At 43.8% G+C, this 26,879-nt stretch overlaps 1 protein-coding gene across 1 annotated transcript in view; it reads right to left on the bottom strand.

The window, feature by feature from the left end:
- Positions 1-18,431, bottom strand: part of FBXW4 (F-box and WD repeat domain containing 4) — a 60,969-nt gene extending 42,538 nt beyond the window's left edge. The window contains 6 exon segments of the mRNA XM_080347459.1: positions 485-579; positions 3,047-3,179; positions 4,344-4,529; positions 7,244-7,339; positions 18,068-18,258; positions 18,261-18,431. Of these exon segments, the coding sequence (XP_080203585.1) occupies positions 485-579; positions 3,047-3,179; positions 4,344-4,529; positions 7,244-7,339; positions 18,068-18,258; positions 18,261-18,401 (842 nt within the window). The 5' untranslated portion in view covers positions 18,402-18,431.
- Positions 18,432-26,879: the final 8,448 nt, after the last annotated feature.

Below are 26,879 nucleotides of genomic sequence, written 5' to 3'. Positions count from 1 at the left end.
AACCTCATCCCTGAACTCCACTTCCAACTTTCCCAGTGCAACATGCTCGTAGAAAACTGAGCTCTACCCACTGCACACAACTCCCAAGCAGGGAGCTTTTTGCTTAGCATCTCTTCTGCCATAAGTTGGCATCTTTCCAGTACAGAAAACCTCAAGAGGATCTGGCTTGTTGCTTCTAATTAGCAAATCAGAGAGTTTACTCTGTAAGTAAGAACGAACAGGTCCTACCTGAGACAGTAACAGGAAGAAGGCAGGGCCATTTTCAAAGCCTCTTTATGAGCAGGTCACTCTGCTGTTATGGGGAAAAAAGGCCACATGCTCTTCCCCAAGCTCCTGCTGCAGGCACAAGCACCTGATGAGCCTCCACCCAGACCAAGGCCCTGAAGTGTCACACTGGTCCCTCAGAGAGACTTGTGGGCACACAGCCTATCCAATTCCTTTACTTCTCTCTGTCAGAAATGGGGAATAAAAAGATCTCAGTTACCTTAATAATGGGCTGATAGCAATGGACCACACTCGATCCTCTGTCTGCACTGTATGTAGACACTGTCCAACTCTGCCCGTGGACAGGGACCAAACCTAAAGAGAGAGATGCATGTTATGCCACATCACCCAGAAGGCAGGACACATGCTGCTAATGTTGTGCTGGAAGAACTGCCAAAAATGCCATGCTCACCTTCCCCAAGACCCTGTCCCTGAATTCCCATGACTTATTTTTGAGGAGCAGAACCTTCAGTCACTGGCAGAAACAAGCACTTAAAAGTTACACAAAGATTCAACTTATGAGTATAACCTTCCATCCCACTGGTAACAGAGAGAGCACCCCTATCACCACATTCTCTCTAGGGCAGCACTCAGATTTCTCATCTTCAGTAATTAAATAAACAAGAGGTGGGATTTGCTCAAATCTCTGCTGTTCTGTTGAAGAGTGTGTGAAGACTTCATACCATCCCTGAAAAACTTCCATTCATATTATCTATAAAATTAATCATTTGCTATCCTGTTTTTGTTTTGTTGGTTTGTTTGTTTTATAAGCCCAGCCCCTTTCAACCAAGTTTCTTAAGTGTACCCCAGGCAATTTTCAAATAGGCCCCCCTTGCTCACTGACAACATGAGACAATCTCTTCCCTCCCCCATCAGCGCGTACCTGCACAGCCCCTTCCACCAGTTCACTGCACACACCCCTTTGTTTCTGGGTCCTAATAAAGACCCCCAAATTCTCGCTGGGGCCTCTGCTTCTGGCTGTCATTTTCTCCACCTTGCCTTCATTCTTGGCAAGGACTCGAGTCCCCCAGTTTGCTGTTACCAACCCCCAATGTTTCACTTCAGGACTTCAAAGCTGGGAGTGCCCTATTTGTTTGTTTGTTGATAATGCCCAGGATTGCAGGCTATTCTTGTCAGCGGGGAATTTAGCACCTAGTGTCAGCAAAAGCAGCAGAAAAGCTTAACTCTTTTAAGGCATCCCTATCTCCTACAGGTTAAAAATATTGCTCAGAGCACACTATCTGGTGCCTATCACACAGGAATGTACATTAGCAGCTCTTCAGAGCTTAGTCCTAATCAACACTCAGCAGAGCCCTCAATAGCTTAGACACTTAGAGCCCCTTTAAAAGGCTGGTAGGGAGTCCCTTACACCCTCCAAGAGTCTCACTCATGCAAACAAGGCAGCCTACAAAAGAGATGATAAAAAATACGAGGTGAGCATCCCTAGAGCCTATGCTGTGGGGGGCACTGGGTGGGCAAGAAAAACAGCCTTAAATTCCCCTCTGGCCTTCAGGAATTTGTTCTCAAGGTCGGGGAGGTCTGTCCTCAAGCTGCCAGGGAAGCAGCAAGAAGACACTCTCCCAGCAAAGAGCCTCCATAGAACAGAGAGGAGCAGCCCTGCTTAAGTGTGAGACAAAGCAGCATCAAGGCCTTGCTCCCAGGAGGCAAGCAGCAACCCCAACAGCACCCTTTGCTTCTGAACACTGCTCTGCTTGGGAGTGATTTTACCCAGAAGTGCACCCATACAGAGGGACCAATGAGAATAGATAGGGTTATGCTGCTCAGCAGCCTGTCAGTTAGTTACCCACTACCACACACTTCCTATAAAACTTCGAAAGTGACCTTTAAATCTTTCTTTGCCTCAACTTCCATTTTTGCAAAACAGGAAGAGCAGGTTTTCCTCTTACCTCCATTAATGCTCTACAATAGGTACCAGGGACTAAGAGTATCCATCAGCCTACCCTGTGTAACAGCCAAAGCTTTCAACATACAGCAATCACTTCCACCAACAATGAAACAAGTAGTTGTGAAGATGCAACAGGTACTGCATCATGATAGCAGGACAAGGGTGAAACAACCACATGGAGTTTCCTAAACTACTAAAACAGAGATAGCTACAGCTCAAGAGAACAACTTTCCAGGTCCATGTAGGAACACCAACCAGATCCAGAAGGACAAAAACCAACAAGGTCGTGCCTCAAAAAGAAATAGGCAAAATTTATGTAACAGGATCCAGTAATGATAACTGAAGGAAAAAAATGAGGGCTTACAGTATTCATAGTCTGACTTCACAAACCAAGAACCATAAAAAAAAACCAACACACACATCACACAAATAAATCACAACCCCACATACTTAGAAAAAGATATCTCTTAAAGAGATCAACTACACAATAGAAAGCATATGAAGCAGTGCTGCATCACAAAGCAAGGATGTGCTTGAGATACATATGGCAAATATCAAACTGATTGCCATGGATCTCTACTACAGCATTAGATGGCTGTACAGGAAAATCAGCAAAATACAGCTGCTGCCTTTTGCACTTTCTAGTTTAAAACAGCAGTTGATGTTGCAAAGGACTCCAAAATTCTTTCTTATAAGCTTGGCACAGCAAGCATCCTTTCAGAGACACATGCCTACGTGAAGATACCCAGCGCTCCGCCTGCAGCCACACACAACAGGGCTCACAACAGTTCTGCTGACGCTTAAACATTTGTGGTACAAGACCTCGGAGGTTACCTCTGCAGCAGCACCTGCAGCTGCTGGAATATCACTGCTCACCTTCGCTGTTCTGTCCCTGGAGCCGCTGACAACGAGGCCACCTTGGAAGTCCACACAGTTCACCTCCTGTTCATGTGCAGAGAACTTGACACTGTAGGAGCCATGGATCTTGTGAAGGACAATACTTCCATCTCTGAAAAACAAACCCCCCAGCAGGGAGTCTATATCAGCTGCATCTCCATTGGATACCCATTTCCCATTAGTGCTTAGGAGTGCCACAAAAAGACTGGGACTGATCTCTTGTGGGAGCATTATTAACTCTCCACACCTCACACATCACCTGTTCTCTTGCAGTCTCACACCTGGCCAGTCAAAGCCTGATCTGCTGCCCACAAAAATCTTCCTGGCTGTCTTCCCACCCTCCACTTTCAGTTAAGCTGCAGAAACTAGCAGAGCAGCCATTCCTCCTAGTGCTTTGTGCTTGCCAGAATCCTGGCTGGATGCTGAATGGCTGGAGGAAAGGAAGAAGTGAGAGGTCACTCTCACCCATGTCCAAGCCTCAACTTTTCATTCATTTCAGAGCAGCTGTGCAGGGTGTTGTGCTTTGAATTAACTACAAAAACATTTAGACTTTTTTTCAACCAATACAGTTAATGGAATTTTAAATGCATGCCTTCATTTTCACCTGAATTTTGGGCTACATTTCACAGGGGACAGTCTCAAGGTGTCCAGGGCTGACAGCCACGCTTGTATCTCCCAGTTCTGTGCTTAAGTGCTGTATATATTAATAGCTAAAACTTTATAAATAACAGTTATGTTATTTGCTGTATTGAAAAAAGCCAGTCAAATGCAAAATTGATTGGAGAAGTATGTGTGTGCTGGAATATTTGGCAGTCTTTTGCCTCTCCACAATTATATCAGTAGGTCTAATAAATACAGACTTGTCTCTATAAAGTTTTATGCATCACTGCAGTCCCAGTTAACTAGAAGTTCTGAATATCAGCACACAGTCTGTCTAGCCTGACTGTAACAGAGAAATAAATGAAAACTGCACATCAGCCTGGATGTGTGATCAGTCAGTCCTGATTCAACAATCCTGTGGACAGCTGCACAAGTTCTAAAGAGAAAAGGATATTTTATAAGTTCCACAGCATGGGATTCAGCTCCACCACTGCTGCAGCAGAAGCCTTTTCAGGACAGAATCAAATCATAAGAGATGAAGCAGCAGCAGTTGAACACAGTTAAGCATGAGGATGCTGTGTAGCAAGATCAAACCTGTGGCTCTGGGCTGAAGTTACACAAAACCTTTTCAACTTCACTGCCACACTCCTTGGGCTCCTTCATTCATCCAACTTACCCCCCTCCACTGACGATGTGGGAGTTGACAAGAACAAAGCGACATACGTCCTCCTGGTGGCCAGAGAAGATAGCCTGAGGGTGACGCTGCAAACCTGTACCATCTGGACAGAGTCGGTAGGCCTGGATGTTCTCTGCTTGAGACAGGTAGAGATACTCGCCATCCAGCTCCATCCAGGGCATCAAACTGCAAACAGACAGCGGGTTGGGGAGGTGCAGGAGTGGGGAGAAGAAAACAAAAAGCCTCACATACAAAAACGAAAAAAAAAATTGCACATGTAAACATATCAACAAAATCAAATGTCCAGTCAAGAAAACTCTGAAATTCAAGCTGCTGGTCACATGCAAAAGCAGGGCTTAATATAGTAGCACAGCCATGAAGTGAAGCTTCTCTAGCAACAGAGAGAGCAGATCACATTGCTGGCATTTTTCTAATCGAAAGCTGAAGAAAAGGAAGCATGGAATATCTGAAAGAGAATATGGCCAAGACTCTAGTGCGTTTAGATAGGAAATACTTAAGGCTCCCTGACCCCTCTTCATGAGCCCTTTTAAAGAAACTAAGACTATCAGGCATTTGCAAGCTATGCCAAGCATTTCTAACAGAGCCTTAAATATGAAGCTCTTGGTGCAAACAGTCCGTTTTGATCCTGCACATTACTTGCTGATCCCCAGCAAAGATCACAAAGCTGCCACGGTTTCACATGCATCTGAGCAGGGGAGCAGGTCACACCAAATAACACAGGTCTTCTTACAAAGTCCTCCACCTCCTGCTTTCTCTGTATGTTAATATGTAAAGCAGCAGGATAAGCCTGATGCTATCCAAGAACTTTGTTCTCATAATGTAGAGAAGATATTTTTCTTCATGTAGAACGCTTCCACTGCTGAGCCAAAAGCAATTGCAGAGCAATCTCTTGATTTCTGCTGCCCATCTTTCAGAAGAGCCTATACACCTGATCTGCTCATTGCTATCCATGCAACAGTGGTGGTTTCCCACAGACAGGTGCCAGGCCCAAGAGCACTGGACTGCTAAAGGAGTTCTTCCAAAGTATTCTGAACACTGAAACTACAAGTGGAAAATATACTTCACTTCCTGGGAGACTGAGAAGGAGACACTCAAGCAATGTCCAAATCAAGTCTGTCATCACAAGAAGTTTATTTATTCTTGAAACAAAACCAAAATACAGAACTGGCTACAATGCATACTTGGGCAGACAAGTCTTAGCTCAAGATCTTACCTTTGTATAGCCACCAAAGAATTGGCAAATAGGCCTTCTGCATATGACAAGGCCGGATACAAAGAGATACAGGGCTCATGTCCTATGGGGCATGGATGTGTCAAATTGTCTCCACTCCACAGTCTTTGCCAAGTGCACCAATACCCATGCAAACATTGAGCAAAACCAGAAGCTTTCTATAGAGCAGCCCTTCCACTTTCAAACTATTCAGGAACAAACTGTTTTGAAAGCAGAGTGACTTCTCATAAAAATCTGTCTCCCTCTTTTTTTGCAGATCGTTCATCCTCAAGGGTCATGATTTTCTGTGCCAGCAGAGCTATTAGACACAGCCACACCTCATAACATCACAACAAGGGACCAAGAACAAGCAAGAGGCCAAACTGTTTATTAGATAGAAGGTTCTTGCTTGCCTGCATTCACCTCCAGTAACAGGCTTTTTGTCACAGAGACAAAGCATTTGAGCATAGGTTATAATGTTCATTTGGGACTTGCTCATATGCATGGAAAAAATAAGAGGCATATTTGTAGCAGCAGCTTTGGTTTTAGGTGGGCTTTGATTTCCACTTCCTTCCTCCACTCCTATGCAGCCCTCTAAAAGCAAGTGAATATCCAGCTTACCTGACTACAGCCAGTCTCTGTGGCTCTCCTCCTACTGCAGATGAGCTTTTTACCTTTTTCTATGGCTTTTTCATAAGGAAAAATGACAAATTTGAAGCAGGATAAATGAAAATTAGAGGATGCAGTTTGGATGGTGGCCTCATTAAATCAGTCCTTGCCTTTTTACTTGGGAAGCTGGTTTAGTAATGATCTCTAACATCCACAGAACCTGTCTTCACAGATGATCGCAAGCACTTCAAAGGCAGGTATACAACCTGCACCAAAAACACTCTGCTCATTACAGCTGCTCCCAGGACTTTAGACAAGCAGTGGCACATTATCCATCGCTTCAATCTACACAGCACAGAAAGGCATGAAAGCTCAGTAGCATGTCCCTGTTCTTCAGCAACTAACAAACCATAGTCTAATTTTTCCTTCTGTCTGATGATATGAAGGCTGAAAATGTAGATGTACTGTTCAGACAAGAGACTTATGCTTTGCTTTGAAAGCTGAGTACATCTTTGCAAGCAATAGTATAACAGCCTCCTCTCATTAATGTCAAATATACTTTCTCTTTTATTTTTGAGACAGAGAGATGCATAAGGTAGGAGACTGAAGCAGCATAAGGTAGAAGGATGGTAATTAGCATTTCAGATTTGTACATCCAAATCAGGGGCCAGGATAAAGCATGGGAGACAAACAAGTCCACACCTGGGACCAACGTATGCTCATTGTGAGGACAGAAAATTGCTAATGGTATACAGCAATAGACAGGAACCTAATAGTTTCAAGTCCGTGGTAAAGATTGCTAAATCCAACTGGAACTTCACAGATCAGATCGATGACAAATTCAAGCTCTTACTAAGAAAGGAACTCTCAACTCTCAGAGAGGATACCTAGGGCAAGACAGCAACTCCAGTTACCCCACATCCAGCTAGCCAGCAACGTCACTTGTAAGACCCTGTGGATCACAAGGAGCAGGAAACACCTCATTTCAGTGTACAGATGCAAACCCAAGGCCCCGCAGCAGCTGACACAGAACAAAGTAGAAGAGAAAGGAGCCACTTGCTTGCATTTCCATTTCAGGACTGTCTCCCTCCGGCAGCGTCCGTGCCTCCAGTTCTGAGATACTTTCACCCTCTCCTTCACTGGAATGCCAGCCGCTCTGCAGACAGAGGAAGAGAGACGAGATTAGCAACCAGGACTGATGTTATACAGACGACAAATACACTCAAGCTGGTCACAGGTACATTCTCACTCTGGCTCCACAAATGATGGAGTGGCAAACATTGATGGTGCCCATGCCACATGAGAGCAAGCACGCTTTTAAGAGTGGACAAGAAAGGAACACTGAATAGAGTGGGTGCTTATCAGCACAGAAAGCCATCCTTGATGATCACTGGGTCTACAACTCTTAAATCTGATCAAGACCTGATCTAGTATACTGAGCACAACACAGGTTCAGACAAAATGTAATCAAAACAAGATGGTACAGAAAGTAACTATTATACCAGAACAACCAGAGAAAGAGGACAACACTCTTCCAATAGAGACTAAAGAAGGCCAGTTAAGATAAGGACACCACCATACAAGAACAGTCGGAGGAAACAGTAGTCAGGAAAATACTGAAACTAGAAGCCAGAATAGTGTGTCTAGCCAGAAGGCCAGTAAAGAAACTGTTCCAGACCTCCGCCTGCTTGACAATCACATAACCAGATACAATGATTAGAAATCAAGATATGTTCAAACTAAAAATAAAATTAGTTAATCTGTATAACCACCCAATGCACACATGCTCCAACAAAGACTATCTCTTGCAGCAGCTCACCAAAGGATAAAGAATTCCACCACATTGCTGGAAAATTCTCTGCTTACAGTCAGACAATGTTACTAAAAGAGAGACTGTAGTCCATAAGCAGTTGCTGGGATATAAATCAAAGTTATTGGGATGAGCTGAGACAAGCCAAGATCAACACAGCTCAAGAGGTGACAAAAGGTAGGTACCACAGAGACCTGGAACCAAGGTCTCTTTTGAGTCTACATGATCATATCCAGTTCAAGCAGCTGTTCAACATCTGTTTTGCTTTCATGATCCAGGTTTGATTGAAGAGGGGTGGGGGAAGGCAGCTTTAGCTCCCTTCTTTCTCATATCATACACTTAATTATTCAATATCCTTGGTAGAGCCGCTTAGATAGAAAATATCAGAAAAGTAGAAACAAGAAGAAACTCTTGAAGTTATCCTTTGTAACTGGGGATTGTGAACTACTTACTAGATTACAAGAGATTTTCCCCCTTTAATGCATTTCTCAACAATGTTCCCAGATGCATAGAATGAAGGGAAGATCCTTAAGAGATGGGGACTAGTGTCCTTTCAGGACTGGTTCCCTCCTCCCATCCCTACTGTGCCCCCAAACCACTTTTGGAAAGTGGGATTTTGGGGTACTCCATCATTTTTAAAACAAATATTAGGTCTCTGTAAATAAACATCTCCTGTGGTTGTTAATGGGTGTAGAAATCTCTAACCTGGCCCTGGGGCCTGGCCAGATTCTCATTTTCCCAGCCATTCTTCCACAGCCTCAGGCTCCTTTTTTTCTGCTCACCATCCCCTCCCCTTTTCTATGCTTTCCGGCACTTAGTCACCATCATAATTTGACTGCATTCCTGGATATGTGATCCATTTGAAACAAAAACAGAAACCACACACAGAAAAGCTTTTCATCCCCTATAAAGCTTTGCAACTATAAGTTTCTGATCAGCAGAGCTACACCAAATAAAACTGAATTTAGGAAGCTACAAGCTCTATTTCTTCCTAACCCTTAAAAAACAAAACAAAATAACAAACACACCACAACAAAACCACATAACTATAGAGTTAGCCTAAGCTGCAAGAAGAGGAATTCCATTTTTAAAGAGAGCACTTGCAGGAGCTCATGCAGCCAGATAGTGTCTGAGATGAGGAATGTACAGCACTGAAAAGTCAGGTCCAGCAGCCTTCTCATTGCTTATTACTCTCCCAGACAGAGTTCAGGCTCTCCGCCTACATCCAATTCCATTCATTACTCCAAAACACTTCTTCTCCCCACACTCAATCCTCAGTTAAGTTCTCCCCATGTACAGATTTTAAGTCACCAGCCTGCACAGTGATGGAAAATGCACTCACGCCACAGCCCCCTCCCAACGCGTACTGGCCCAACCAGACATCCTGCGCTCAGTGCACAAACTTTACTAAGACTAGATGTAATTTCCAAGGCCCTGAAAAAGGTGAATCCACGGTCAAAAAAGCAGCCTCATTCTTACACTGCTGGTCACTTTTCCAGTTGGGAGAGAGGCCTTGGTCCTCCTGCAGCTGAAAGAGGAATTTCAGAAGAGACCCACACATTGGCTTGCCTCAGAGTACCCATTCACTATCGCAGTTACTCCTGTAACAGACACCTCATTCTTCAACACAAATCAGCGGTTCCTGTCTGGAAGGGTCAAGGGCTGGCAGCGGGGGAAAGACTACATGGCTGAGGTCCGGCAGGGTTTTGGCAAGTTTGGTTTTTGTCTTTTTGTTTTACTGTTATTAGGTATATTATTCATCTAGCCCGCCTCTTCCATATAGCAATTCTGGATCCAGCTAGTTGAAACATGTCTTAGAAACATCCACCTTTTCTTTTGCAAACATTTATTCAAAAGAGATGCAAGAAAGTGGACAGAACATATGCAGGCCATGAGAAAGGGTAGGTAGAAACTGGACAGATACATCCCTCCCATTTGCCAGTACCAGGGCAGCAGAGACTAAATTGCAATGATTTTCAAGTGTTGGTCAGAAACATTTGATCTCCTATACCAGAAGAGAAGTTAAATCAAGCCCAGTGATGGAATCAAGTGCCAAGATGCAATTTGATTTTGCCTCTTCAAGAGCAACCCCCAGGGCAACTCACACAATACATAAAAAAGTGATGAGCATCACTGCAGTGCATGAGAGCAGTTCTCAAATCTTATAAAGTTAAAAAGGGCATCACAGTATAAACTTAATAATTTGATACAAAAAGATCCTTTTCTCCCCTACAAAAATAATTTTGCTTCAATCATGATCAACACACTTTCTATACATGCAAATCTTATAGATGACCTAGGACAATCAACAGACATCACACATCTATATTGAGTGGTTGACTTAACCAAGTGTCTCCCCTTCTACAACTGGTCTGAATATCCAAAGATTCAGGAGACTAACTCACCTTATGAAGACAAATGCTATATAAAATGCTGTGGAGGGACCACTATCCATCAGCCAGTTAATACCTTGACCTTTCTTAGTCTGCAATCCAGCAAAATACTAAGCCACATGCTTAAAATGCTTAGGTACTCTGTAAAACCAAAATCTTGGTGTTCACATTCTCAGGGAAGCCACCCAACAGTGAACTTCAAGACTGCTGAAGGCTGACTCACTGAGGAAGGACTGATATTTTTAACATGACCCTCACAGCCCTGCATCAGAAAGCAACTGAAGTGCAGCCCAGCATCCTGGAAGGATCACAGAAAACACAAGATGAAGGAACCAGTGAACACCAAATATGAAAATGCCATTAAATTCAAGCAAAATGTTCTTAAAATGCATCAGAGTCCATCACTCTACCACCCAGGCTAGGGCATCACAATTATCAACAGCTCACAAAGTTACACGATCCAGAACATGCACGGGTATCTTTGTTATTAGCTAAATTAATCCAAAAAGGATCCCAAGCCACGCAGTGCAATAAATGACCTGAGCTAACGCACATTTCGGATTGCATGCAGTCCTGACGGAAGCTCCCTTTACAAAGGCTTTCCTTACACTAAGAGAAGCTGAACATTTCTTACAGCCTGAGAGAGAGTTCCAGGATAAAATCCATCCCAAGCAACCCATTATAAAAGATTTTTCATTTCCCCCTTTCTACCTCACCCCACCCTCCAAAAAAAGTTAAAGTATTTTGTTCAAATTATGGATTTCCTCTCTTTCTTGGCAGAGTTACCAAAAGAAATGTAATATTCCTTCTGGAGCACACTTCCCAGCTGCTGAAGTGAGAGACTGGGACTATCCCCCCACCAGTACCACTGACCCAGGTGACCTCAGCCACCATGGCAGTTGTTGGCCTGGGCCCCAAAAGAAAACAATGAAAGCAAGAATCAGTCAGCCAGAGACTAAGCACATCTCCTCCTAAAGCTTCACCTCCAACAGTTTTTGCTTTCCCCTCCCCAGCCAAAGTCCTTTGCCACCAGAAATGGTATTTCTGCAACAGCAAGAGCTTCTGTGCTTTACTGAATCCTGGGGAGATTCTTACTGCCCATCTACAATTTCAGCACGTGCCAAAACAATGGTACCTGCAACAACATATACCGTGCTGCAGAAGATAACACCAACATGTTATACTGTCTATTTTCCCAGCTGCATGGGGCATCCTAACCCAATGAAGCCTTTCACATTTTACTACATGTTAAGTGCTGAAGAGCTCATCTGGAAATGCAAATCTGCAGAAACCTGCTGAGACTGAATCTCTTCTGCGGACAAAACCTGCTATCTGCATAAAAGCTGTCACTAGCCTGCCTCAGGCCTAACTGGAAGGGTCATAGAGACGAACAAATAGGTCATAGTGGCTAAGCCTCACTTTCAACCTTGGCCCCGTGGCAGGGATGGCTAACACAGGGACCAACTGCACTTATTTGTGTAATCAGGACGCACCTGTTGAGAGGCAGCATCTCAGTGCAGGGCCACCAACAGAGAGCTGAGAGGGAAAAGCTATTTATGTCAGGAGCTCCTGTTGCTGTCCTCAACAAGTCGTCCGGCTTTCAAAATGTCTCTTCCAGGACAAAAATTCCACCTGAATTCTTTTAGCACGACCCTTATTTAGCTCCCCTCTTCCTATTTGACATGGGTTCAAATAACTCTGAGATGGAAGATAGCTCTCCAGGCTGTTCTCTCACTGTTCCTTGCCTCCTTTGGTGCTTTGGCACTATCTCGATTAGACATTACCAGGCTGTGCAGGTTTACCACTCCACCTCACAGCTCTCATGAACAATTCACCTGCATGAAGAAGCCAGAGACTCTAATAAAAAGCAGAGCTGCAGGCGAGCTTCTGTACACACAGCGAAGACGCACACCTTCACATGGGCTTCCCAAAAGAAACATCATCGCCAAGACTGAGCCAGACCCCTCTGCCATTGGATGCCCTCTCCCTTACAAATGATTGCAATGGGACCACGACTAAAAACTCCAGGCAGGATTTTGCCTCTCTCAAGGACTTAAGCGGACTTTCGGGAGCTAAAAATCTGAGCTGCTTCAAAATTCAGAGCCCTAGGAAGATCCGAGAAAATCTGCAGCTGCTCAACATTTGCCATGTATATTCTGATTTGAAACAGTGGACTGTTAGGGTACTATTTTGATAGAGTGAAAAAACCCATAGCTTATCTACTTATGAAGGTTACAGGGATAATAGTAACAAGCACAGCACATATTTTTTTAAACCCTGAACTATATAAAGTTATTCTTCCACTTAGAACTTGTGAAGATTTTAAGGGGAGGGTAGGCAGACCTGAAAAATCTCGTACAAGACACTTCACATTCCCAGAACAATAAAGAGTTTCGATATTGTGGAGCTGTCCTGGCAGATCTGTCCTGCCCAGAGCTAACAGTTTAAGACAGAATAAGAACAGATCTTACAGAAGTTTCTAAAAACCACTGACTTTTCCAGCACAAAGCAATAGCTGTGTGCCCTCTTCCAGGCTTTTGCCGTTATTGCAATATCCTCCCCAGAGTATTCGCCTCTGCATAATCTGCACCAGTTCATTGCCTACTTCGTTTCTGAGTTAAAGTAATGAAATTTTGATAAAACAAGTTTTAAAAGATGAAGGAAACTGAAGCAGTTTTACAGGCATTCACACTCTCTCCCCCTCCAGAACCAAACGCAGAGGTCTCCTATGATTGCTGCAGTTTGCATTTGGATTTGACTTGCATAGATTGGCCATTTCCTGCTCCTGCAGGTGTATATATTTTTCCAAGATCTGGAGAAAACACAGCTTTTATTAACTTACAGAAATGCTTACACAAGTGCTTAAATACTCAAAGACTATAAATTCATCCATTAATGAATCTGTTTCTCTGAACCTCAGAATATACCCTGATCCTAATGCGCAAGGCAGAACAGGAGACAGGGAGAGACAAAACATGCAGTGAAACATTTCTACATTTTGACAACAACTATTAATATATTACAAAGAGCATATCGTCAAGCTATTGAGACTGCAACTTTTAACTTGCTCTCTGAAATTCCTTCGTAACAATAAGTTTTGCCCAGCTGCAACTTTATTCCTTTCTTCCATACTTTAAATAAAGAGCCACCTTGCAATGAGCTTTTTGCCCCTCTGATTTCTCCAGTCCAAGGTGGTCCAGCAGGCAGGCGCTGGACAAGGGCTTAAAGCACTCTCTGCTATTCCTGGCTCTGACACTGACCTGCTGCTCAGAGGGCAGCTTGGTTGACATCTCTCTGCCTCTGCTTCCCCTCCCAGCCCTTGTTTACCCTGGCTATTTAGGCAGCATGCTCGTCAGGGCAGAGACTGCTCTTGCTGGGCCTGCACAACAGCTGGCAAAACAGACACAGTCTATCAGACACAACTGTAATATCACTATACTCACCAAAAACCCCAAAGCCTTTGTGCTACTTCTCAGCTACAGTCTAGCAGCAGAAAGTGTTCTTAAGCCATAACTTTTCTGTGATATGCTGACATGTGTTTTTGGAACGAAAATGCTCCATTCACCTTACGTCATGAAGACAGGGCTCAACTCCTGCTTCAGCAGCTCCTATGACTGAATGAAGCAAAAATCTTCAGCGCAGGGACTATCTTTTTACCATCCCCATGACAAGGTCTCACTGCAGTACAGGTCTATACATAAAATTAACACAACCGTACAGAATAAGTGGCAGCCTGACATAAAGAGACTTGTAGGACACGTGCCAATAACCACATCCATCTAAATCCACTCCATACTTCCATAACAGTGACACAACATTCTTTTAAACATTTACCTACTGCTGATTCAGAGAAGAAACAGCACACTTTTAACACTGAGAATGTGCTTTAAGAACACTTTCAAGTCAGGACCTGCTGTCCCTAATATACAGTAATTCACATTGATTCAAACCTAGTGATTTTTCCACCCCGCCTCTAAGGAATGAAGTGTACAGAAACCTTGCTCAGAGCAAACTTCTTTCTTCTTCTGCAAGTCCACAATTGAACCAACACCCTAAATACTTCACTTACCCCAGCAGCTCCTGATCAGCTGAATCTACCAGAAAGGGCAAATTTGAGAGATTGTCAACATTGTGAATATGCTTTTCAGCATAACAGCCCGTGTCTGGGATTAAGTCCACATCTTCCTTTGACAACATTAGCAAATCAATTTAACATTGTTTAAGCCTAAGTATGTGGGTAAGATAACCACAGCTGGCAATTTTTAAAGGTAGACAACATGAGAAGTAGATAATTTTAAAAATGAAATCAAATAGTTTCAGGTATACTACAATTTATCTTTTCCATGCTGCTAATAGCTAGGGTTTTACAACCGGTTTCTTATAAACTTCCTCTCTTCACTATTTTGGCATGAAGATATTTTATAAGCAAGCTGACTGCACAAACAGTTGTTTCACATACAAGCTAAAGCCTGCCCCCTCTGATCTTCTTGTCACAATTATCTGAAGATATACCTAAGAGAAACAACATTTTAAAGAAATGGTGTAATTTTCAAGTTAATCACCGTTTAAAAAAAATGAGGAAGTGGGGGCAGGAGGAGAAGTTTCACGGCTATCTTACACTCTAGGCTCAAATTTATCTCTATTTACAGAGCATTAACAGATGGCTTATCAAAAGCCATTTAACAGTAGAAATGATCAAACTATTCTAAGATGGTTTTTTGTTTTAAAGAGTAAATACTCCCTAGACTATTTTTTTAACTTATGCCAGCCTCCCAGGGACCATCAGTTTAAGATATAATGTTAGAACCATGCACGTTATTTCATTAAGTACATTAACCATAAACGGTTCCAGCCTTTGCTTTCTCAATTGCAGACAGTATTGCACAAAAAAAAATTTTAAAAGCAAAAACCAGCGTTCATCTCAGCAGCATTATCCAGAATGTGCAGCAGAAGCTTCAACTCTTGAGAAAGTCAAAGCCAAGCTTGACAAACTCCTGATTTACTCTGTATCACTAAGAAAGCACAGTCATCAAGAAGGTCCAAGTATGCATCATCTTCAGCACCATTCTATTTACCCAATGATATTTCAGCTTAAATATTTACTCAGCTCAAACTTAAACTTCAGTGAACAACCTACCAGGTTTCTACTTAGAATTACTATCAGGAAGAAAGGCTGTATGCCCAGCAGCTTACCTCAACTCCCTCCGCATTTTGTATCAGTCAAATAAAATATAACCTCTCTCCGCAAATCCTGCTTCCTCAACTGCAAGAGCAGCAATCTTGGAGATTGCTCTTGATCTTGGAGACGTACATGAGGAACAAGTGGTATGGAAGAGACATGGCTATTGAAAACCCTCAAGCTGCCACGGAGAGTACTGAACTCTTCTTCAGCTAAGTACATATTTTACAGCTGTACCACAACTCAACACATGTACTCACATTGGTTCTTCTGGAGAGGTACAGATTCCCAACTCTCCCAGTACTGCAACATGCCCTTGTCTCTCATCAATTGCCAGAACTGTCAAACGTACTGGAGGAAAACACCTGCAACTGGCCCTAGATGCTGGATCTCCACACAACGAAAACACGTAGCTCTCAGGTATTGTCCATAAGATCTGGCATGCTATTTCAAAGAACTGAAAATTGTCTGAGCCTTCCATTAAGTTAAAAGTAATGAAAGGATTCATCCTCCAGATATGTCTATACTCCTGCATAACCAGTTTGTAATGTCACTTGGCGTGTTACCCATGATTGAACTTCCTAGGATCAGAGCAGTGCTGACCAATGCTAAAAGCAGCACTCAGTACTAAAGTTGTTTAAAGAAAACTTGAAAATAGGACTCGGCACAAAAACACAGCCTAGAATTACTAAAAAAAAACCCGTTATAGCAAATCTAACAGCACCAAAATCCCTAGGAAGGCTCAAGCAGCCTTCACTTAAACCCTCTGACCTGGCAAACCTATTCTGTAGCTGTTTATAGACCTGCATTCCTCTGCAGGGGGAAGCGGTAGTCCTTGCATATGCTGCACCCGCTTTGCTGTACACCTGATCCCTCCTGCAACTGAAAGAGCATAGTATCACCTTATTCTTAATGAAAAATACAGAACTTCATTTCCTCAGGAGACAAAACCATATATCACAGCAGACAGAGTCCAACGCACAGTCATTCTGCAGTGCTTACTCCTGTTGACTTCCAAGGCAACTGTGCTTAACTTTCAAAGCTCAGTGCCTGGCTGTCATCTCTATTGGCTACAGCCCCCAATCTATGAAGACCGAATGGGTTAAAGTGCTGGCCTGAAAACCCAACATGAGGATTTTCAGCACCAACAAGTTCTGCTTTTGTCTGCAGGAGCCAAAATTGCTTCCCTAAGGTCTGTGCTATTGATGAGACAGTGAGACAGCAAAATAGGCCTCAAAACCTGACATCTGTTTGTTTTATTCATGTTTAGGGAAATAATTCTGAACCACTGGATGACAAAAAAGATCCTGGGTCAGCAGCTAAACAGAAACATAGGAAGGGAATCATAGATCCTAAGATCATAAACTTCCTCTTGGGATAATTGAAGTAGCATGAAAAGGCCATGTTGTACAGCAGCTACCTCAGAGTAGCGTCTTGTACACTAGCAAATTTGAGGAGACAGGAAAGGCCATCTTTGGGTCCTTACCCAACCACTGTGAAGACCCAAACCCCAGAAGTACTTAGTCTACAAGTGTCACATACCGTAAAGCCAAGAGGGCTCACACCTATTCTTAACCTATGATGTGCTGTTGAACTGGGGAAATAAAACAAACAAACAAACACAAAAAAAACCAACCAAACAAAAAAACCTCTTATCCACAAAACTTCAAAACCCAGAAGCAACAAAGAGTCACTTTCTCTGTGACAGCCATACCAGCAAACTGCTCTGTAAGTAGAAGAATATAAGAAACACGCTTCTGGGGCGCCCTGTCATGAAGGCTCTTGCACCTACTAAGGTACCCAAGCCCACACTCCAGCTTTACGCAAGACACCAGCCCAGACTCTCTCCTTGCAGTTTCTTCTCTGAAGTGTCGAGACCATGGAAGGGGCCGCTGCTCAGAAAGGGGCAGGGAGCATGGAGCACGGGCACGCAGCAGACACCCCGGGTGCACATGGTGGCTCTGTCCATTTTCTCGTGCTCCCCCAGCTCGAAGCCCCCAGCCCTATGTGTTTTTCTAGGAGTTCAGGAGTCCCAGCTAATCTGGACTTGGGGCCTCACCATGTGAGAGCCGCTCCCGCCGGGCCTGGCGGTGAGGGGGCCCGGGAAGCCCCCGCCACCCTCACCCGCCTCCTCGCGGGACAAGGAGAGCGTTCCCACAAACCCCGGCCCTCCTGGCAGAGCCGGGGTCCGGGCCCATCGCCCCGGGACCGCCACACGCGATCCCTCCCCTCCCAGGGGCGGCCCCGCTGCGGGCCCGGCGCTACGGCCCTTCCCCTGGCCTCGCCGCCCCTCGTGGCGTAGGCTAAAGACAGCGCAGCCGCGCTTCGAGAATAGCTCCCCCTTCCCTCCGCCCCCTCACGGCAGCAGGGAGCCCCCCTTAGCGACTACGCCAGCAGCGCAGAACGCCCCTTAGCAACCAGCTAGGCCGCAGCATCCCCGGCCTTTCCCAGCCGCCGCGGCCGCCTCCCCCCCCGCCCTTCCGCCGGGAAGGTTGCGCTTACAGGTCGGTGCCGAGCTGGGTGAAGCCGGAGTTGAGGCAACCACGGGCTATGCGCCTCCAGAGGAGATCGCGGCTACTGAGGAAACGCAGGCGGCGGCAGACCTGGCCCAGGCGGCCCAAGGCCTGCACGTCCAGGTAGGAGCAGATGAGGAGCAGCAGCTCCTCGGGTAAGGCCCAGAGCGGGGAGGGGGGGCAGGAGGTGGGGGGGGAGGCGGCCCGGGATCCCCCCTCCGCCTGGGGGGATCGGGGGCTGCCCTTCCTCCCCATGGAGCAGCAGCTCCTGCCCCTCCTCCCCGGGAGCCGGAGCTGCTGCTGCCCGGGGGAGGCCAAGCCATGGACGGGGGCAGCCGCTCCCCAGTCACATGGGGCAGGAGCCGCTGCTTGTCACTGCCCCCCTCCGGGGGAGGAGGCGGCTGACGGGGCGGGAGGGGGCACGAGGCCGCCGAACCCACCCTTATTAGCGAATTGGTTCATTAACGGGAGCCGCTGGGACTCCCCTCCCTGCAGCCCGGCGCACGGGCCTGTGTTCCTCCAGCTGAGATCCGTAACGTCACCTGATGCATGTATTCTTTGATAACGGGAATAATTAATGGTGAGAACGGTGATGCCAGGTAACCAGGCCATCTGCTCCACCACCTGGAGCAACCCCAGCTAGGCACTGCGCCCCTGCGAAGGAAGGTGAAGAGCAAGGTGATTAGTGCTCATTAATTATCCTTGAGCAGGGTCAGGAGTGCCTGTCACCCACAAAGTGACAGCAGGGGTCATCTGGTGCTGCACAGCAGTTGTCAACACTCCCAAATTCCTGGGCCACATAAAAGAATGAGTCTTCCCCACCTCAGAGCAGGCCCTGCTACCGTGGATTTAAGGCTGGCTTTTCCCTGGGAACCTCAGATGCAGTTCATTCTCCCTTCCAGGGCTCCACAAAGCTCGTACTTCACACGTGTGTACATACATAGAAGCATACAGCCACGAAAGAGCTGTTCATAATAACTGAGTCATTGTTGCCATCCACAGGAGCCTGGAGTACTGACAACGCAGAAGGATTCTGGTCCAAAATGGCAAAGGAACCCATCCACAGAGAGCGGAGCAGGAAAATATGAGTCTAGTGTTGTGTTATTCCTTCTTATAGTACTTTACACTCTATAGAAGCCTGAAGTGCTCAGGGAAGTTTCTCCCTCAAAATTAAGAAATAGATAAGTTATAAGAAGTTCATCATCTGCCTAAAATGCTTTGAACAGGTATCACCCCCCACAGTCCACATCTCCTTTTGCACAGTAGAGTATGAAAATAAATTTCAGTATATAATGAGATTACGATAGCATACAGGCCTTTAGACAGTACTTGCATCCTGTTCCAGAAGGTCATCTTGTCTGTGTAAACCAAGCACTCAAATATTCATACGACAAAATCACCAGCTCTGGAAGACTCGTATTTGAGAGGTTCAAAACCGCTGGCTGAGGAACTGTCTGGTCCATTTACACTGAGTTTCAATACACCCTAGAAGTCAAGGAAGTTCCATAAGGCAGCAAATGTTTTATCAGCATTTATAATGAGTGAATCAGATGGCCTAAGTAATTAAAAATTTCTCAACCTAAGTTTGAGCTCAGGTGAAATACCAGCACATCTGGCACAGCTCTGAAGTGGCGAACTGAAAGGGAGGTAATATCACAAATTTTGCTTAACATGAAATTATGGGAGCTTGGTGTGAATGTAGTTTAATATCAACAATATATTTTTGATGACATTAAACTTAGCTCTTTTGTAAGACACTTTTGCAATGTCTAAACCATTAAAGTTATTAAAAGCTGAATGACTTCTTCGTCTTAAATTGTTATCATAAAGACAGATCTATTAACAAGTTGGTCTTTCTCTAGTAGGATCCCACAGAGACAGCTTATGGACCCTGCACTAATATTTTTGCTAGCAACCTGAAAAAATCTGAAATCATTAACAGCAAAGCTTTGCAGAAGGCACAAAGCATGGGACAAGAGGCGAAGGATGCTTATGGCTACATAACCCTACATTTAAGTGAACTCAAATAGTATGTATTTCAATCAAGCCAAATGTAATGTCTCAGAACAAAGAATGTAGGTCACACTGAAAGGATGTAACTCTATCCTGCAAAGCTGCAATTCCGTAAAGAGTTCATTAAGATGAATAATCAGCTGAATGTGAGCTCCTTTGGCAGTACGGTGACCAAAGGGCTAGTGCTGTCCTGGGAAACAAACAAGAGCTGGGAAGTTCTTTTACCTCTGGTTTTTGACTCTGTTGTGACTGCTTTGGAAATAATCTGTCCAGCCAACATTTCAAGAAGGATGTTGAAAAACTAGGGGAGTTTCAAAGAAGAGTAGTAAGAATGATTACAGGACTGTCAAACATGTTTTATAGTGAGACCTAAAGTGCTCAGTCTGTTTAGCTTTCTAAAGAGAGGGTTAAGGTGCGAGGTGATCAGACCTTATGATGCACTGAAATGGGAAGAAAAATCTAGTGATACCAGGATCTTCTATTCAGCAGACAAAGAGAGAATATCTCTTGACAGATGGTGATGGGAAACAAAATAAGAAATAAAGCATACTTTGCTAGTGAATAAAATTAACTCTGGAAACAACTTATTGAAGGTTACGGTAGATTCACTGTTAGTGGATTTAAAAAAAAAACAAACAACCAATACTAGTTGTTTTTTTGTTTGTTTGGGTGGGGGGGTTTTTTGTTTGGCTTGGTTGTTTTGGGGCTTTATCCCCATAGAGAGCCTACCTAGATGACAACTACTAAAACTTCAGCCAGGAATTGACCTATTGAGTCCTAACTCAGGATATCAGACTAAGACCCTTCTGGTCTAAGACTCTGTTCCTCTACGGGGACAACACCTGCATAGTGCGTGTCTCCCTGTACGGTGTGACACCCAAATTCCAGTGTACAGTAGCCTTCAGTCTGTGGCTGCACCACTTTACCAAGGGAACTCCAAAAGGAGCCTCGGTGCAAAGTAACACGTGCAGCATGACTCTCTGGGATACCAGGACCAAGCTATGTGGACGAGGGCATCTATAGGAGCAGGGCCTTGGTGCTCTCCAAATTGTGACTGGAAGTATAAACCACCATGAAATATTTGGCTAAGATGAAAAATGTTGGCACACAGTAATCACACAAAGGATCAAATATGCTCCAGATAGGGGACAGAGAGTAATATGAAGAAAAGATTACAATATGTTGCTCTTAAATGTAGCATTGCTTTCTAGTATGAATAATTGCCTTACAACATAGTAACAATAATTATTCTTTGCCCAAAACATAGGTATCTTCTGTTATTTTCTTGTCCTTTAGGTTTGTTTTTTTTTTGAGAAACTGACATGCAACTGCATACAGTTGTTCTCAGGCATGGTTTCAGCTACTGGAACTGCTGTGGAGCTGCCAAAGCTGTGCATCACAGCCTAAAAACCCAATGGCACCGGCCTTCCCAGCAATGCTGAAGTAAGTGCCTATGTAGGTGTCTGCAGGAGCAAGAATTAAGGAACATTCTGAACCATTACTAAAACTATGTGTAGCGTGATTATTTCCATTATATTGTTTGTACTCTAATAAAGAACTCCATGCAGGTGCTCAGTGCAGTATAATCATGAAGTCAATAATGTGTCCTTCCCAAATCTTACAATCAAAGACCCCAATCCTTTCATGGCCCAGGACCACTCTGAACCTCTAGAAAATGGGGTAGGGTTCTGTGCTGAAGTAGCAGACCATTCCAGTATCATGGCTTGCAGGGTCCATCAGCTAAAAATTTGGGGCCTTATACCTGTAAAGCTTGTGATTTAACAGTGTAAGTCAATGAGATCCAGCTTGGAAGAAATAGCATTTCAATATCTGCCTGTCTTGTGGGGTTTTTTTGTTTGGTTGGTTGCTTGTGTTTTGGGGGGGGGGGGTGTTTGTTTTGGGGTTTTTTTTTGTTTGTTTGGTTGGGTTTTTTCTGTCTTCAATGGGTTTTATTATTTGCAGTGCCCTCAAATACACCTTTCTAGCTAAAAACACAATCATGTGGACAGCTCTTTGTTTTGTTTTTCCTTCCAACCACTGCTTTTGTGTATTTCTGAAACTTAAGACACCTTCTCTACTACAGTACTTATCTGTAACACCATCGCTTTGAGGGATTAAAGCAGGTTACTTGTTACACACTTAGATCAAGAGTTATCTGAGTAGAAAGTCTATCCTGTTAGGGTTGCCGGAATCTGGTTTTGATCTTGAGTTGTTTTGATTTTCTCCGAGAGCAAGTAACATGTTATTTTAACTTCTGAATAAGGTGTGCTACCTGACTGTGTCTCTTCTGTTTGGCAGAAAGGATTAGAAACCTCCACGGAACTTGCACTCTATTAAAGCAGAGTGCTCACCATTGAGAACCAAGGAGCTGAATTGTTTTCAGATTATATGTGTGTGTGTCTTTCCCACATCAAAGACTTTGATGGAAGCTGTTCACGCTATTGTCAGGAATGCAGGGATTGGCACAAAGGTGATTAGCAAAATTGCTTTTCTGCAGGAGAAGCACAAAAATTATTAAAGGATTAAAGAGGATAAAATTAAAAGGTTATACTGAATTTAGGGGTAAATTTTATCCTTTTTATCCCAAATTATACATATTGATTTGGTTTTACCTATAAAAGGTCTGCCAGAAGAAATCAGGATTAGAAGCTATTTGGTATGGGTCCTGTTAAAGTGTGAGGAAAAAAATTCCCTTAAAAGTAGTCCATACAGACTCTATTCTGTGTGCTTCCAAACCACATTGACAAGGAGCTTTTAATGAGTACTAAGGGTACCCAGCCAGCAGCCATCCCTACAAGGTTCTTAGCAGTCACAGGATCGGGACCTTTAGTCATAATTATGCTGAAAATTATGAAAACAAACAATTCCATAAATCAGTTTGTCATCGGTGATGCTGTTTGTCTACATTTCTCACTACACTGCTGACAAAGATACTGAAACTGAGGGAATCACTTTCATTATCCACTTGCAGGGCACATGCAATGCTTTTGTATTTTGATCAGCAGCCGAGCTGCTTGAATGGTTTGGGAAAAAAGGCAATAAAAACGGATTCTCAGATATTTTAGTGTATCAAAATGAACAGCCAAGCCTTCCAGAAGCTCTCTTGCTTGGCAAAACTGCAGTGCAATAAAAAGTATCAGCTCCATAGCCAGCAGAATTGTCTCATCTTGCTGGTTCAGACTCTGTTTATTGTTCATTTTATTTTGAACAAACCTCTATTATTTTCTAAGTACCAACCACATACCTATTTCGTGTCTTTGCATTTTGAGTTATGTTTGTTTGTTTTGCTAATCTGTTATTTTCTGGAAGTTACCCAGAATATTGTATTTGTTTTAAAACTCATTTATCAAAGTATTATCTAAAGTCTCTGTTCAGAAAATGTTCATTTTAACTGTTTTCCTAACAATGACCTTCTTCCTCCCCCCCAGGCCACATCAAGTTGTCACTCACCAGACAGCTGTGGAATTTGGAATCATTCCTTTTAAACACTTTACAATTCCAAATGGTAGATTTCTAATGGCACAATATGATTGCCACAAAGATCTTTAAATTTCCCAGTCCTCCAGGCTTCAAAGGCTGGACCGTCCTTGATCTCCTGAAGGAATGCTTTTGAATCTTGTTCTTTTATAGGGGCTACCTATGAAGATATTTTAGGGGCTTTTTCCTTTCATACTTAGAGCCTGAGGAACTAAACATTCAAATACCCACTGGCTTCTTTGAGAGTAAGATCAAGACTGACAAAGTTGTTTCTAGAGATTTTCAGCTCAGTTTTCATTAATTCCACAGGCTATTCCACAACTTTTTGGAGTGTTTGTAAAGCAATGTAAGAGTATCCCCGGTGTAGCAGTGACTATGATACTGTTTTATCCTGCATCTGCCTTCCACCTACATGACTACTTCACGCAGTTCCTGGCCACGAGTGACTGACAGTGTCCTGACTCAATGTGTGTCCACGGGTACAGAGGGGTCCCTTGCTCTTGGAGGATGCTCCACCGTCACATCACTTACAAGGTAATAATTTGTTCAAGAAAAGTGAGCAAACCTAATCCTACAAGCAGTTTTGGGTCTTCCTTGACAAGATAACCCAGACAGAGCCTAATTACCTGCAGCAATTACAAATTTGCAGAATTACTAGAGTTCTAGCCTTCCTTCTCTCTTCCGCTGCACCCAGAGGCAACATTTCACTAGCAGTCCTTTCTTACACGGTAAGATTTTGCAGTCGGGAGGCTGCCAATTCTTATTTCTAGCTGGTTAATTCTGTTCTATCTCATCACTGAAACACAGAATTCATCAATTGGAAGTTAAGAGATTTATGGTGCAGTAACAGGAATCTGGTGGGTGCTAGAAACAGACTTTATTTCTGTTTAGTTCAGCTTATGCCAAGCCATAAGGCAAATTTTACCTTCTATCCTCTTATTAATGAAGCACACATGTATATAAAAAAATATGAAGTAAGGTATCACCCTGTCAATACGCTGTAGGTCCTACTTGTGAAATGGAGCCCCACACTAGTGCCAGGTCCCACCTGGCAGATTTATCTGTAAGTTTGGGGCCTTCAGCTGTAAATCCCTTGGGGAAAACACTGTGCTTTCTGTGCTGCTACAGCACCTCTCGTGACACGACCTCTGCTGTGACTGTGGACTCGCAGGTATTATTATAAGGAGCAACTAATGCCCTGTGACTGCAGTAAGTGTATGTTTAGGTATCCCATATTGCTAATGCATGTGATTTTTAAATAGTCCTCAGCCTAACCTCGGGTTTTGTGACGACAACAACAAACTGCACGAACAACTAATTACTAACCCAGTTTATGGGTCAGGGAACAGGCCTTAGATCCTCATTTACACAGGTTTCTTATGATCATGTAAGCCCTACCTCTCCAAGACTATTTCTGTTTGTTTTTTTAAATCAGTTAAAAAAAAAATCCCACATCCCAAAATAGAGAATGTTTTCCTTTGGAACTGGAAGCAAACACACTTGATAGCTTTAACATCTGCTGGACAATGCGTGGATGGGTGTTGGGCACCTCACACAGTTTTGTGACACAGACATGTGCGTACAGCGTGTCGGATTATAAATCCAAGAATAAAGAGTCATTAAAACCTCCCTTCTCTAGCCCACCTGCCATGAAAATAGGCCTTTCACTCTATTTAAACTGAAAATGAGTATTGGAAAGGAAAATGCCAACATTCCAGAGATTCAAGTCAAAATCTCCCCCTCCAGTAAAGGGGGTCTGTCAATTGAACATAAATTGATCCATTGTCTGTCTCCCATCAGGGCCCACAAGCCACTCCATGCACTTATGCCTCTATTCTTGCTAGAAACTGAGACCTCACAGTCCAAGACCATCACAGTAACATTTATGTCTCTTGTTGGCTTGATCTGAAACTCTACAGAATTCCCAAATACCTTTTCTGCTTTCACAGCCTGTTGGTGACTGGTGCAATTTTGGGGTGCAGATTCCAGTAAGATTAGCTTGCTACACAGCAGAGCACGAGCCCTCTCAGCTCCACCATGAGTGCAAAGGTTTCTGCTCTTGGAAGGGAGGAAAGGAGAAAGAGTCACTTGCACTCTGGATCAGCTCTTACCAGAATTCACTTCAGTGCCATGAGTGATAAATTTGGTCCTGTTCTTTCTCTTTTCCTCCAGGTTTACACTGGAATGATCATTATTAGTCTGTCTGAATTATTAGTAGCATTATACTGAAATATAGTTCAAAGGAGAAAACAGCCAGGCTGTGCAAGATGCCTGTGACCCTGCAGAGGAGAAAGGGCTTCTGACTTTGAGACATCAGTTGTGACTCTTGAAACTGAATTTACTAGTGTGTCATGGCTGACAGATCACAGCACTTCTTCTAGATTATTCTCCTTACTGTAACTGTGCTTTTTCATCCATCTACACATTGTGAGCCTTGCAACACACTCTGAGCCTTATAACCATACTGGTAATGCCAGGAAGAGAATAGGTTTTTAAAAGGAGCAAAGCCTACAGCACTTTTTCCTGTTGCATATCTTTCCATGCGCACAAATATACAAGTGTGCTTTTTCTTCAGCATGAACTTCGGTACAAGGAGTCACTGAAGCCATCTACTTGCTTATTTTCTGCTGCCTGCTCCGAAGTGCAAGGCCCATTTGCTGCATGGATGCACTAGCAGGTGTTTGGAGGTGCAGGTGTGTGCACAGGCAGAGTCCTGAGTACAAGCACGGACAAAGATTCAAATACCAGGGCCTTTCAGCCTGAACCTGACACTGCCACTTTAAAACCAGAGACATGGACATCAAAGTTTTCCACTCTCCAGAAGGAACAGACTATTTTGCACCCTTCCAAATGATGTCTCTCATCTCTCTGCCTTTCCTACAGCCTTCTCTCTCTCACACACTTTTTCTAATGCCATCCCTCCCTCTCCACTTCAAACCATGGGAAAAACCTAGGAAAAGAAGCTTGCCGACTAAGGGACCGTTTCGCTGCATTGTGTTTTCCAGCTAGACCTGAACAGACTGAAATCAATTCAGCTCTCACTCGCTCACTCTTTCCCTCCCTCTCCCATGTCTTTTTTTGTTTCTCTTAGATCGTGCTCTCTGCCTTAAGAAAACCCAGTTTAGTTATATCCATCCCCACAGCAATCAAGTGACCAGTGTTTTTTTATTGCTTGTAAAAACATGGTATCTTTTTCATGGGAGTCAGGTTCTTCTTTGGTTTGAAATGCCTAGTGAGCAGTGGCAACAACCTGTAGAATCTTTGATCAATTCTCATATATCCATTTGAAGTATTTTTAGCAGAACCGTCAA

Source organism: Nesoenas mayeri (assembly GCF_963082525.1).
Source record: "Nesoenas mayeri genome assembly, chromosome: 7".
NCBI classification, from domain to species: domain Eukaryota; kingdom Metazoa; phylum Chordata; class Aves; order Columbiformes; family Columbidae; genus Nesoenas; species Nesoenas mayeri.
This window is presented reverse-complemented; position numbering and strand designations above follow the sequence as displayed.